Consider the following 13,509-nt stretch of genomic DNA (forward strand, 5'->3'; position numbering starts at 1 on the left):
TGTGTGTTTGTGTGTGTGTGTGTGTGTGTGTGCGCGCGTGCGTGCGTGTGTGTGTGTGTGTGTGTGTGTGTGTGTGTGTGTGTGTGTGTGTGTGTGTGTGTGTGTGTGTGTGTGTGCTGTGGGGCCCACTTCATGAGGCGAAGAGGCTTCATGTTCTTGTTTGCTCATGTGCACCCCCTCTCAAGAACATATGCACATTCCGTGTTCACTGCAGATGCCCTTGGAGCGTACCAGCTCTGCCTTGTGGCGCAGAAGACCAACTTCCGTAATTGGCACCTCCTCTCCAAATGCTATGCGCGTGTGAGTTCGCTACACGCTCGCCTGTGTGCGCATGCTTGTGTATGTGTGCGTGTGTATGTGTGGGTGTGTGTCTTGTACACGTCAGCATCACCCTTTCATTCACCCCTATCCCTCATCACAACATGCGCGATGTAGCTGGCCGCCACGAGCGCTGATGATGATGCTGCGCGCCTCACAAACTATCGCACCCAGTCCCTCATCCGATCCTTGGCCTGGCTCAAGTTTGTACGTTTGGGCACACTGCAAATGTGCGCGCGTGCGTGTGTGCGTGGACGTGCGTGGATATGCGCGTGTGTGTGCGTGTACGTGTGCGTGTGTGTGTGTGTTTACGCACATGTGTCTGTGACCCTGTTCGTATCATTTTCCCTTCCAACATGCACGTCGCGTCAAACGACAAGCTTCACATCATGCTCGTTCTTCAACCTCTGCACACCACGTCCTTGCGGGAACTCGACAATACCCAGACGCAGCTGAGCTCCCACGGATTCGTTCGCGATCAGCGCATCCGCGATGAGGCAGAGTATGTCGCTGCACCAACACACAAACAAACACACTTGTGCCATCGAGCGCGTGCGCACACACACACACACACACACACAAACAAACACAAACAAACACACACATCACGCACACAAACACACACACGCGCGCACTCAGGTGCCATCCACAAACACACATCACATCACACACGCGCGCACGTACACGCGCATGTCACCTCACTGCCGGCTGTGCGTGCGTGCAGGTTGTTGGCGGAACTGCACGGGGTGCGACCAGACATTGCAGACATGACGTGTCATGATGCCATGAAGGTGGTGCAAGATGAGCTCGCCAGCCTTACTGCCACCGCCATCGCCACAGCGCCAGACGAGATTGGGCGCGACTACGTGGAGCACGTGCCCCCGAGCGGGCTTGCTGTTGACCGGGATGCGTTTGAGAGCGAGTGGTTCCACACGCAGCGGCGCCTGCCGGATGAACAGCACGCCGCCCACGACGACATGCCCGAGCCAGAGCTCCCAGAGAAGGGCCCACGGACAGGCAACTGACTTGCTCGCCACGCTGACCTGTGTGTGTGTGTGTGTGTGTGTGTGTGTGTGTGTGTGTGTGTGTATGTGTGTGTGTGTGTGTGTGTGTGTGTCGGCTCTCTTGTGCTGCTCCCTGGCGGTTATTCCTCTCCATTACGTCCCCTCCTCTTCCCGTCTCTTCGCTTTTGCCCTGCTTTGTGGATTCTTCAGGCTCGGTTTGGTGTCAGGTGTACTGTGTTGTATGTACAGAAGGTGAAGGATCACACCCAAATGAATTCTAACACCAACAATAGCACAGCTCCCTGGAGGCATGTGTACAAGCAAGTACACGGATCAATACACTCAGGCACAACAACAACAACAACAACAACAACAACAACAACAACAACAACAACAACAACAACAACAACAACAACAACAACAACAACAACAACAACAACAACTTAAACAACAACATACGCGTGCAAACACTGATGACGCCATGGCTACTCCACCACGGTGACTTGCACGCTCACGTCATACTGAACGGCATGTGCTCCCGATTTGAGAACAAACGAGGTGGCAGCAACGAGCTTCATGCCCGGCACAAGGTCCTTGCGCTGCGCCGTTACCTCCTCCTCTTGCTCCCCAGCACCACCGCGTGGCGTTGGCGTCATGGGAGACGCACGGGGTGACGTTGCTGCAGGCTTTGGTTGCTCGCCGCCAGGGCCACCACTGTCAGACTTGCCTTGTTCTTCACCATCAGCGCCCGCTCGTGTCGCCCCTTCGCCATCAGCTGTCATCACATCACCATCTTCGCCATCACCTTCACCATCGCCGTCACTCTCATCATCGCTGGTTAGTGGTTTGAATGTGATCACCACCGGCAGGAGTTGCGAGCTGTCGAGCGAAGCACGATTCACCACGCTCAGCGAGAAGCCTTTGCTCTGGTCCTCCTCGCTTAAAGGCTGCACAACACATTCGCCAGTCACCTTTTTCCCCGCGTTGCCGCTCACAACAGGGATGCCGGCAAGCAGCGTCGTGCTAATGCTGTCATACACCACCCGAGACATGGGCCCAGATCCTTCACCGTCGCCATCACCACTCCCATCCCCGGGCTTGCCCGCCGACGTCGTTGTCGTTGTGTGCGCCGCCAAGCTGTACAGCAGTGGCACATGCCTCTGCAGCGTCTTCACCTGCCCCTTGTTCTTCTTCCCGCCACCACCACCACCGCTGTTGCCGTCCTTGCCCTCGGCACCAGCGTCGCCTGTGCTCCCACTCACCTCCGCTGCGTCCCCGCTGCCATCACCGGCATCGCCAAGCCCGTCCCCAGTGCAGTGGGAGAGGAGGAGCAGGTTGTCTGCTGCGGGCAGCGCCGCCGATGCACCGCCAATGAGGAAGGGGCCTGCACTCCACGCGCGCCCGCGCACGTCCACACAGATGGGCGCAACCATGCTGGAGTACGTGATACGCAGCACATCGCGGAAGAAGAGCGAGGTGCGGTCGGGCGCAAACGTCACAGCAATGTCCGTGTGCTCCGTTGGCGCCAGGCGACCCGTGTACCGCTCACAGTAGAATGCCGGCGTTCCACTCACGTTGCACGTGTCCCACTCCTGCCGCTGTGGCCGCACCACCGTCGCCGCGCCGACACGCGCATCAAACGCAACCGTCGGCGCCTCCTGCACGCCCGCTGCGCCCTTGCTCGCGTCGTTCTTGTTCGGCCTGCTGGCGATGGCCACAGTGTTCTTGTCACGGGCCTGTTGGCTTGCAAACGCGAGCGTGAAGGAGAGCGGCAGCGTGGATGTGTTGCGGAGCCGCAGCTTCGCCTGCACACGATCGCCACTGATGCAATCGTGGAACATGAGGAACGGCCCCGATGGCACGGGCTGGCTCGTGGCCGCACACACCAACTCGCAGTGCGTCTCGCGTTTGGGCAGCACCGCCTCTAAGGTGGGCACAACGCCCTGCCCAAATAGCCGCAGCTTGATGGTCTGCTGGCGGCATGAGATGTCAAACTGCTCGAAATACGCGCGCGCAGCCTGCGGCCAAAACGCAATTGTAATGCGCTGCACTGCGCCTGGCTGCATGGGGCGGATGGCCTTGACGGTCGCAAATGCGCCAGAGCTGTCCAGCACGCTGCTGCTCACGTGCACCACCTCGCTCGACATGTTGAGCACGTCCACCGTGTAGTACGCCTTCTCCCCAATGAAGACGGGCCCAAAGTCGTGCTTCGTCTTGCCATAGTCCGACACGACCGCCAGCACAGGCGGTACCTCCGGCACCTCAACGTCAAGATACGAGCACTCGGTTGTGTCAACGGCAACGGCCGCGGGCCCGCGACTGCTGCCGTCAGCACCGCCATCAGCACCGCCATCAGCACCATTGTTGGCCGTGTTGCTCGACGCTGACGAGGACGAAGACGAGGATGAGCGCGGCTTGACGTAGCACGGAATGAGCTGCCGGTGGATGCGCTGCGGGTACACCTCTTGCAGCGCGGCAGAGAGGATGGCCGGATCAACCTCCACAAGCGAGAGTGGGGCGTCGTCGGGGGTCTCCGCAGACAGCTGTGTTGACGATGTGGTCATGGTTGACGGGGCAATGGATATCGCGCTCTTGGCAGACACGCCCGTGCGTGTCGAGTCAGCAGACGGCTTCTTCGACGTCGGTTTCCCGCTGCCTTGCTTGGCACCTGCACTTGCCTTCGCATCGCTGGCCGTGGATGTGGACGGGCTCACCGCATCGCTTGTTGCTGCTGCGGCCTCACGCTCTGCGGCCTCCTTGGCCTGCTGCTCCCTGATCAAGCGTCGAATCGTTGCAAACAACACGCCGTCGTCGCGCTTGGGCTTGACGTAACGCACCCAAAGTGCAAGCGTCTCGCCCGGCTTCACCGTGTCGCACAGCGGGCTCACACCTGGTCGTGGTGACACGAGGAGAAAAGGTGAGAGGGGAAAATGTGAGAGAAGGGGAAGGGGAAGGGTGGGTTCATATGAGAAGATGTGAGATGGTGGTGGTGGGGTCACAGGCGGGCTAAGCAAACACATGTGCGGAAGTCATGCTGGCACAGAAACAACAGAATGCAACAAAGTTGCAACCGTCACCAGAGCAACACTCCTGAGCACTGGAGTACAACTTAGAACACATCTGACAACACCATGGCAAACAGCACAAAGAATACACCAACTGTGCATTTGTAAGGGGACAACTGACTGATTGAGGAGGACGATGGAATGCCAAATTGGAACGTGCGCGTGACTGTGCGAACGTTCTTCAGCTCCACGCGCGCCACACGCTCGTCGCCAGGACAGGTGGGCGGAAACCGGATCCGGTTCGAACTCAAACGCAGCGGGGGCAGCACGCCCACGGCCTTGCACCTGATTTTCTTGGGCTCATTGCTGCCTGGCCACTCGAGGTTGATGGTGCAGCGGAGGGGGCGGTCGTCGTCGTCGTGCGGGTGGCGCTGCGGTGCGCAGATGACATTCACACGCGTCGTCTCAAAGGGCAGCAGCGTCCCAAACCCGCTGTTGGGCTGCACGAAGATGTAGTCGGGGCAGTTGGTGAATGCAAACTCTTGTGGAAGCGCAGACGTGTTGGTGAGGGTGAGAGGCGCGACGACGCTCTCCGTGAACGCAACACGGCCAAAGTCAATGGCCTGCGCCGACACCTCAATGTCCCCCGGGGTGATGTTGGCGTGCACAACAACCTGCGCCTTGTACGCCAGTCCTTCCGTCACCATGGTCACGGGGATGTGCACGAGACACGTCTCGCTGTCGGCCATGTCACCAAGGTCGCTCAGCATGTCTTCGCCAGGGGTGAGCACAAGCGACACTTTGCACCGGCTGCCGGCCTGCACAACAGCGGTGCGCGGCCGCACCTCAAGATACTTGCGCGCGGGGGCGGGCACGGAGAAGGCCACCTTGAACGACGAGGTGGAGCTGGTGTTGGTCACAAACACGCGGTCCGAAAACACGCGGTTGATTTGGCAAATCCTCAAGTCAACGCTGTCGTGGGTCAGCTGCACAGGCACAGCCGTGCACTCTCCGTCCACCTGAAGTTCAAGCGGCGCGCAGTCGCTGTCCGAAAACACAATCTTGTACTTGCGGGAGAACGGGCCAGGGTGCGGGGGTGCAAACACCACGCCAATCGTTGTGTTCCCTTTTGCCGCCAGCACGCCGTCTGTTTCACCCTCGAGCTCAATGCCATGATGGTGCGACGCAGATGACGACGTCGCTGTTGCTGTCGTTGTCGCTTTTGTCGTGCCATCACTGCCACTGTTGTTATTGTTGTTGTTGTTGTTATTGTTGTTGTTGCTGCTCTTGTCTGCTGTATCTGCGACCTTGGCGCCCGCATTGATGCCAGTGCCTGCGTTGCCGCCCCTCGCTTCCGCCTCGTCCTTTTCGACCACGGTCGCTGAAGCTAAAGCTGTTGTCGTCGATGTCGTCGTGCGATCTGCAGCAGCGGCCCCATCACCATCACCATCACCACCATCACCGTCGCTGCTGTCATGGATGGGCTGGATGCGGTATTGCGTGGCGAGCGCGCCCGTGTTCTCCAGCACCACCTCTGCACGTGCTGTCTCGCCAATGTACACCGACGGAAGCGCCACATGTTGCGAAGACAGCGACACGCTGGCGCGTTTACGGCGGCACTCTATCGGGATGGTGAACTCGCCCGTCTGCGCAAGGAGGCGAATGTGGCCTGACCAGTCACGGTTGGTCTTTGGGGAGAACACGACAGTGAGCTCTGCAGACAGGCCGGGACTGAGGCCGCCGCTTGGGGTGTACTCGTATGTGATGGCGTCCACAGGCGGTGGCAGCAGCTGGAAACTGTTGACGCTGTAACTGATGTTGGTCAGCACAACCTTCTGCGCATATGTCTCGCCCACGTCAAAATCTTCGAAGGAGATGGTTGTAGGTTTGCTCACAAATGCAGGCCCTTTGAACTCGCGCCCAGCAACAACCTAACCGTGCACATTTGTGTTTGAGTAAGTGAAGTGAGTGAAGTGTGTGGTGTGTGTGAATGTGTGTGTTTGAGTGAGTGAGCGAGTGTGTGTGTGTGTGTGTGTGTGTGTGTGTGTGTGTGTGTGTGTGTGTGTGTGTGTGTGTGTGTGTGTGTGTGTGTGTGTGTGTGTGTGTGTGTGTGTGTGTGTGTGTGTGTGTGTGTGTGTGTACACGTGAGTGAGAGGGCAAATGCAACCTGTCAAGAAAAGGGTCCACAAAACTATGTGCATACACGATGATACGCTCGCAAGCACAAACATGTGCAATGTAAAAAAAAAGAAAAAAAAAAAAAAAGGCGCAAACGTGCACACACGCGCGCGCGAGCCTCCACACACAACACACATGCAGTGTAGCCACACACATACAACACACATACTACACAGTACGCACACACATCAATCGGCACCGCACCAGCTGTCTGGCGAGATCTGACGCCGATGGAAGCGGCCCTTGCTGTTGTTGTTGTTGTTTGCTGGAGCCACTCAGCACTGACATCTGGCTGCCCATCTTGGACGCTGCGAGCAGCTGCTGCTTCGACGACTGCTTGGATATGCGGCCAACAGACATGGCGGATGATGCCTTCGCTGCGGGATTGACACTGCCGCCGTCAGTGCCACCTGTTTCGTCACCGATATCCTGTGCACTTGCCAGTGCCACCTTTGACGCTTTGCTGCTCTTGTGGTTCGGTCCTACTCGCTGCTTCCCAGCACCAGCACCAGCGCCACCAGCGCCACGTTGCTGCTGCTGTTCCATCTTCAGCTGCAGCGCTGCCTCTGCCTCGAATCTGCCCGCCACGGCCCCGCTCGTCGCCTGCATCGTCTTCATGGTTGTCCCAATTGCCGTCTGCCGCAGCTTGGCCGTGCGCTCGCCAACCTCGCTTCGCTTCCACGACATCTCCTGTGCAATGCGCGCGGCAATGCTCTGCTCCTGCTTTTCCTTCTCCCTCTGTGCGCGCTGCTGCTGTTTCGCTCGCTCGCGCTCCAGCTTGCGTCGCCGGAACACCTCCTCCGGGTTCTGGCCCTCCGCCAGCAGCCGCTGCTTCTCGGCCTTGTGCTCGCGCTCAGCCTGCTGCCGTCGCTTCCTCAACTCGATGGCCCGCCGCCTGTCTCCCTCTGAGACGTGGTCGATGTTTCGCTTCAAGCTCAGCAGCACATCTCGCTTCCTGCCCTCCTCCACGGCCTCCTGTGTCTCTGCCTCTCGCTCGCGCTGTTTCGCCTGCTGTAGGCGCTCGCCAATAAGCCGGCGCACGCGTGCCGTCGCCTCCTGCCCGTCTGTTGGGAACGGCAACGGCTGCGTCTGCTTTGACCGCCGCTTGCGTGTCCGCTCGACCAGCGGTCCACTGCCCTCCCGGCGATGGCGGTGTAGGATCTTGTCCACCTTGTCGTTGTTGTTCTTCGTGTCCAGCACCATCTGAGTTGAGTGTGTTTGTGCGTACGTGTGTGTGTGTGCGTGTTGGTGTGTGGTGGTGTGTGCATGTTGGTGTGTGTGTGCGTGTGTGTGTGTGTGTGCGCGCGCGCGTGTGTGTGTGTGTGTGGTATCAGTGGTGAACAGTACAGCGCAGGTTGGCGCATGAATTGTGGAGTGATGGAAGAGACAAGAGTAAATCCACATCACATCGCCCGAGCACAGCCATGGCCGTACCTGTTCAAGCTTTGCAAACTGCGCTTTCTTCGCAGTACAATCTTGGATGCGTTCTTGGATGGTGGCATCTTGCGCTTCCATCTCTCGAATGCTCTCCTCCTACAAGCAAGCAGCAATGAATGAGCAGTCGCACAATTCAGCTGGTGATCAGGGAGGGTACACCTATGACCAGCCTTCGCTATCCACCTTGCTGTCACAGTCTCAAGCACCCACCACAATCCACAACTATCCACCACTTTCAACAACAGCGACAACAGTAGCAGCAGTAGCAGCAACAACGACAGAAACAGGCGCGGAAGCAACAGTAACAGCAACAAGCAGCGATGACAGCGCACACGTGCAACAAAACAAGCATGGACATTTCTTTACATACCAGGTCGGTGACTTGGCTGAGAAGGCAGTTCTGCTGGTTCTGGAGCGCGTTGACCTCACTCTTCAACGTGCCGTCGGCGGTGGTGGCGGAGTCAAGCAGGGCGTCGATGCCATCGTCCAGCTCGTCCACTTGTGCATGAAGACTGGCCAGCTGTGCCCGCGCTTCGGAGATGTTGGCTGCCACTTTGCCCCGCTGTGCCTCCAGCTTTGCCACCTCCTTGTCATACCGCTGCATGTTCTCGGTGATCTTCTCCAATCGAATCTGGTTGCCGACGGCTTGCTGGTCTGGGAAGAGCGCCTTTCTGCTGCTGCGACTCTGTGAGCCAGCCAGCGCGCCGCGCAGAGATGACGTGGACAGACCGGGAGCCCCAGCATCGCGGCCGAGGGACTGTAGCGGCGGCACCATCCCATCTTGCTCATCTTGTTCTTCCTCTGAATCAAACAGCAGCGATGCCACTTCAGCGTCTTCCTCGTCTTCCCACGCAAATGCGGCAGCTGTGACACTTTCGCTGCCTGCTTGCATCGAGTGTGAGCTCGGTTGTTGTTGATCCGTATGTTCATCACCACGGTCACCTGGTTCAACGTCTTCGTGCAGGTCATTGCTTGCGATGTCGCTATTGTTGTTGTCATCGTCCGCATCCTGTGTGAGAACGGCATCGTGTGCATCATCTGCCTGCTGCTTTGCAGGCTGTTGTTGTTCATTGCCTTGATGGTCAGCCGACTCCTCGAGAGGTTCCCGCACCAGCGTCGTCTCTGATGGGTGTGAGCTAGCGATGTCATGCGCTGCTGTGTCCTGTGTACTCTCAACTCCTCCGCTTTGTGGGCCGGCATCGCCAACTGCCGCGCCATCATCATCATCATCATCATCATCATCATCATGGACTGCATCATCATCATCATCATCATCGTCATCGTCATTATGGGGTCGTGATGGACCATTGCCAGTCTGTGCCGCATCCGCCTCGTCTTCCCTTCTTGCATCTTGGGCTGTAGGCGTGTCAACAGTTGACGGACCAGCCATCATGCCTTCCTCTGCTGCATCCTCTTTCGCGTGTGCATCCACGGCAGCCACTGCACCCTCCTCCGTTGCCTCCGTCGACATGCTAGCTAGTGGTGTGCTGGTGCTGGTGGTGTGGTGCGCTTTGTGTTGTTTGTGCTGGCTGTCGTGCTTGTTTGGTGGTTGGCAATGGAGAAAAGTTGCAGGAAACATGGCAAATTGGCATTTCCTGCTGGAGCCGCTGCAACCGAACGACGTTGGTTGTGTTGTTTGTTTGCCGTGCTGAGGTGTGTCAGTCCTTTCCCTCCCTATCTGGGATTGCTTGCTTTGCCTTGGCTTGCCCTCTTCTCTCTCTCACACACACAGCGCTGTCTTTGCGTTTGCTGCTGCTGCTGCCGCTGCTACTGCTACACACACCCAGACCCACACTTAGAGCCTTGCTTTGATTTTTGCCTACAGACAGCCGCCATCATGACTCAGGTGCGAGAGGAACATCTGTTTGTATTGCGGTTTGCTGCTGGCCTTTGTGTTTGATGAACTCCAACTACTTGCATGCACACATGCATGCACACGCACATGCACACACGCACAGCATACGCACGCACACAACGCTCACACATGCCTTGTGCTCGGTTTAGGCGACACTATGGGGATCGCTGTTCATCATCTTCTCGATGCCACTGGCCATCTTCTGGTTTGTGGTGCGGCGGAGCCCCAAACTCGTCATCGTGCTCGTGGCCAGGTTTGTTGTCGCGCAACCAACGTGCAAGGGCGATGGAGATTGTGCCTCTGTGTGTGTGTGTGTGTGTGTGTGTGTGTGTGTGTGTGTGTGTGTGTGTGTGTGTGTGTGTGTGTGTGTAGAAGAAGGAGCGAGGGTGCCTTCCAAAGCTGTGGGCGTGTGCGTGCGGACCGACTAGTTGGCAAACTCCGTGCGCATCGTCTCCATCTGGTTTGGCATGTATCTTTGCTGCATGTCACCCTCACAAACCGCGTGCCATGCTGCAGCGCATTCATGTGGCTGCTGGCAGCGCTATTGACGGGCATCATCTGGATCATTATCCCGCCGCTGCAGGTACTGTCCGATCGTTGTTGCCGTTTGCATAATGAATACGTGTGTGTGTGTGTGTGTGTGCGTGCGTGTGTGTGTGTGTGTGTGTGTGTGTGTGTGTGTGTGTGTGTGTGTGTGTGTGTGTGTGTGTGTGTGTGCGTGTGTGTGCGTGTGCGACATGCATGCTGTGGTAGTGTCGGTCTCAACGCATGCCTTGGGCGCGCGCTTGCCAGGATGACTATTGGTTTGTGATCCTGATTTCCGTTCCCATCCAAGAGGCGTTCCGCTACTTCTTCTGGAAGATGCTGCAGTACGTTTGTGCGCAGACCCCTATGCTTTTGTGTATTTGTGTCTGCGTGTGCGTGTGTGTATGTATGTGTGCATGTTTCTGTTTGCATATCTGGCTGTCTGTGCCCATGTCCGTTTGCTTGACGACTGTTCATGAGTGGAGTTTGTGTGTGTGTGTGTGTGTGTATCAGTGGCATTGCTGTGTTGCCTGATGACCGCTCACGCTTCCGGTTTTGATGCACGTGTGTTCGCGCCAACAGCAAAGCGGAGAAGGGCCTGAGCACCCTCACGCCCGATGGCGATGTCGTCATCACACGCGAGAAGCTGTGGTTCGGTGAGTGCATGCATTGCGTCCATCAACGCCCGCTCTTTGGCTACCGTCACAATTCCTCTCCACCCGCCTGTGCTTGATGCACTGCTGTGTTTGATGCGCTGCTGTACTCCTCCGTTCTCCTGTTTGCTTATCACTCAAACCCCTGTATCGCTTTCTCTTCTCTGCCTTCTTGCCTCCTCCATCAACGCCGCCACTGTTTAGTCTCTGGGCTTGGCTTTGGGGTCATGTCTGCGGTGATGATGATGAGCAACATGCTCGACATCATGACTGGCCCCGGTATGGTCCCGGCGCGCGGCTGCCCAGACTTCAACCTCTTCACCATCTCTGCTCTCGTGTCTGCCGCCATCGTCATGTGCCACGCCTTTTGGGGCGTCATCGCTGGCAAGGCCTGGGAACAGGTGTGCACCATTGTCGTGCGTTTGTCTATGTGTGGTGGTGTGTGTGCTTGCATGTGTACATGTCTGTGTGTGTGTGTGTGTGTGCACCTTGCTATCCCCTCACGCCCGCCTTTGACATTGCGTGCCGTCCACCAACAGCGCACCATCAGCAAGTCGATGTTCATTCCATCCCGCGACTGGAAGCTCTTCTTCGTCCTCGCTATGCACTACTTTGTTGCCTTCCTGGTGCGCCCACATGCCAGATCACACAGTCATCGGGAGTGTGTGACTGTGAGATCGCGTGCATGTGTGTGTCTGTGTGTGTGTGTGTGTCCATATGAGTAAGAGTTTGTGTCAGTGCTTGCTTGTCTGTGCCTCTGCGGCGGCGTGTGCACATCGCACGTGGTTGATTTGGATGTAACGCCTCCACTCCATCCCATTTCTCCTGCGGTGTGCAGACGATTGATGCTGACAAGACGACATGTGTCGGGTTTCTGCTGCCCATCTACGGCGCCACGCTCCTCTGCGGTGAGCACTTCACACACATTCATATGTGAACAGATGGCAACTGCTTGCACGCACACACATCCGTGCTCACACACCGTACACATGCACACGCTTACTCTCACGTTTTAATTTGCCCTTTGTTGCAGCGTGCACGGCGTGGTTTGTGATTCGCGCTCGCTTCTCCAGCGGTGACGACGCAGCGCAGCACAGAGCACAGCACGCCCGGTGAACACACACACACACACACACTTTCACTTACACATTCACGTACACACATGGTGTCTCTGTTGTTCCGTTATTCCTTTGTTGAAGCATACGTGATGAAGGTGGTATTTGAGAGAGTTGAGCGTTGTGGTCTGCTGTTTGCGTGATGGGGAGAAAGCGAGCAATGTAGCGATGTGCTTTACCCTCGTTGTCACAGTACACAACACAGCAATACAGTTTGGAGAAGCGACAAATGGGTGTGGCCAAACATAACAAGCACATCAATAGCTACTCCTTGGTTGGTTGGTTGGGTGGGTGATCTACATGACAGTAACGGTTACAGACCAGCAACAGGGCGCATGCAAACACCACAACACCACACGATAGGACACATGCCACGTCACGGCTGGAGGAAGGCATTGAACGCGTTCCACATGTCTCTTGTGGCCGCATGCACACGGGGGTCGTTGGTGCTGTAGTCAAGCAGGTCAAAGTTCCACACGCCAACGCCGCGCAGACCCATTGTCTTGGCGAGCGCAAACTTCTGCTGCAGCGTGCTCGGGTCGTCAAACCACACCTGACAGAGGCAAGGAGGGGGTGGGGGGAAGGGGCCATGGTCGATGTGACGTTGGGGGTGAGGGTGGTGATGGTGGTGGGGTTGAGGGTGGTGATTGATGGTGGTGGGGGTGGCGAAGGGAGCGGATGGAGAACAGGTCATCAATCAGTCAGTGAACAGGTCTCCGTGCCGTGAGGCCCACACACACACACACACACACACACACACACACACACACACACACACACACACACACACACACACACACACACACACACACACACACACACACACACACGACCTGGTGGAGGGTGCCGTCGGTGTGGCGGTAGTTGAAGTACTTTGAGACGAGCAGGTCATCGTACATGACCGGGGTGGTGGGCGCGCTGCTGTTGTGGATCACCTGCCACAGATCACCGTACCCGCGCTCCGTGCCGGCTGCGTCGCTGCACGGTGCGCCGCGGAACGGCACGCGCTTGATCTCGCAGTACCGAGCACTCGCGTTCCCGCCTGGTGGCGATGGTGATGGTGCATTGGTGATAGTGGTGGTTGTGGTGAGAGTGGTGTTGGTGGTTGTGGAGGTGGAGTGGTATTGGTGTGGTCGAGTGGTGAGTTCAGGTGGGCGGTGCACACGGTGTGTACGCGATGAGCTGGCAAGGAGAAGAATGACGCGTGCACATGTGATGCAGCGAGCAGAGTGCTGTGCGTTGCATGTTGCGTGTGACGAACCGTTGAGGCAGGGGTAGTCGTAGCCGTACCAGGGTAGCCCAAGCACGATCTTGTCCGCGGGCACGCCAATGTCCATGTACTGCTGCACTCCCAGCTGCGCAACACTGGTCGCACGTGTGCAACGTCGATGTGCGAAGATTGAGAGGGTTAAATGGGAT

The 13,509-nt window shown here is 57.4% G+C and overlaps 4 protein-coding genes across 4 annotated transcripts in view; 2 read left to right on the forward strand and 2 right to left on the reverse strand.

Annotated features, from left to right (window-relative positions):
* The window catches only part of PTSG_11560 (uncharacterized protein), a gene marked incomplete at its 3' end in the record, with an annotated part of 1,986 nt that extends 643 nt beyond the window's left edge, over positions 1–1,343 (forward strand). Inside the window, exons 2-5 of the mRNA XM_004998710.1 lie at positions 235–300; positions 436–525; positions 699–820; positions 1,043–1,343. Of these exons, the coding sequence (XP_004998767.1) occupies positions 235–300; positions 436–525; positions 699–820; positions 1,043–1,343 (579 nt within the window). The remainder of the gene's footprint in view (positions 1–234; positions 301–435; positions 526–698; positions 821–1,042) is intronic.
* A 398-nt stretch (positions 1,344–1,741) lies between these two features.
* PTSG_00219 (uncharacterized protein) lies at positions 1,742–9,508 on the reverse strand. Its single transcript, XM_004998711.1, has 5 exons — positions 8,313–9,508; positions 7,940–8,038; positions 6,710–7,708; positions 4,509–6,258; positions 1,742–4,212 (listed from the first exon to the last, which is right to left on the reverse strand). The coding sequence occupies exons 1-5, from the start codon at positions 9,411–9,413 to the stop codon at positions 1,808–1,810; spliced, it is 6,354 nt and encodes a 2,117-aa protein (XP_004998768.1). The 5' UTR covers positions 9,414–9,508; the 3' UTR covers positions 1,742–1,807.
* Positions 9,509–9,544: 36 nt separating this feature from the next.
* Positions 9,545–12,320, forward strand: PTSG_00220 (uncharacterized protein). The gene is made up of 10 exons (XM_004998712.1): positions 9,545–9,564; positions 9,730–9,788; positions 9,947–10,050; positions 10,314–10,380; positions 10,590–10,666; positions 10,905–10,978; positions 11,180–11,376; positions 11,515–11,601; positions 11,814–11,883; positions 12,009–12,320. The coding sequence occupies exons 2-10, from the start codon at positions 9,780–9,782 to the stop codon at positions 12,089–12,091; spliced, it is 768 nt and encodes a 255-aa protein (XP_004998769.1). The 5' UTR covers positions 9,545–9,564; positions 9,730–9,779; the 3' UTR covers positions 12,092–12,320.
* Positions 12,321–12,466: 146 nt separating this feature from the next.
* Positions 12,467–13,509, reverse strand: part of PTSG_00221 (uncharacterized protein) — a gene marked incomplete at its 3' end in the record, with an annotated part of 2,083 nt that continues 1,040 nt past the window's right edge. Inside the window, exons 4-6 of the mRNA XM_004998713.1 lie at positions 13,352–13,433; positions 12,921–13,132; positions 12,467–12,643 (exon numbers count right to left, since the gene is read on the reverse strand). Of these exons, the coding sequence (XP_004998770.1) occupies positions 12,467–12,643; positions 12,921–13,132; positions 13,352–13,433 (471 nt within the window). The remainder of the gene's footprint in view (positions 12,644–12,920; positions 13,133–13,351; positions 13,434–13,509) is intronic.

Source organism: Salpingoeca rosetta (genome assembly GCF_000188695.1).
Source record: "Salpingoeca rosetta unplaced genomic scaffold supercont1.1, whole genome shotgun sequence".
Taxonomy (NCBI): domain Eukaryota; class Choanoflagellata; order Craspedida; family Salpingoecidae; genus Salpingoeca; species Salpingoeca rosetta.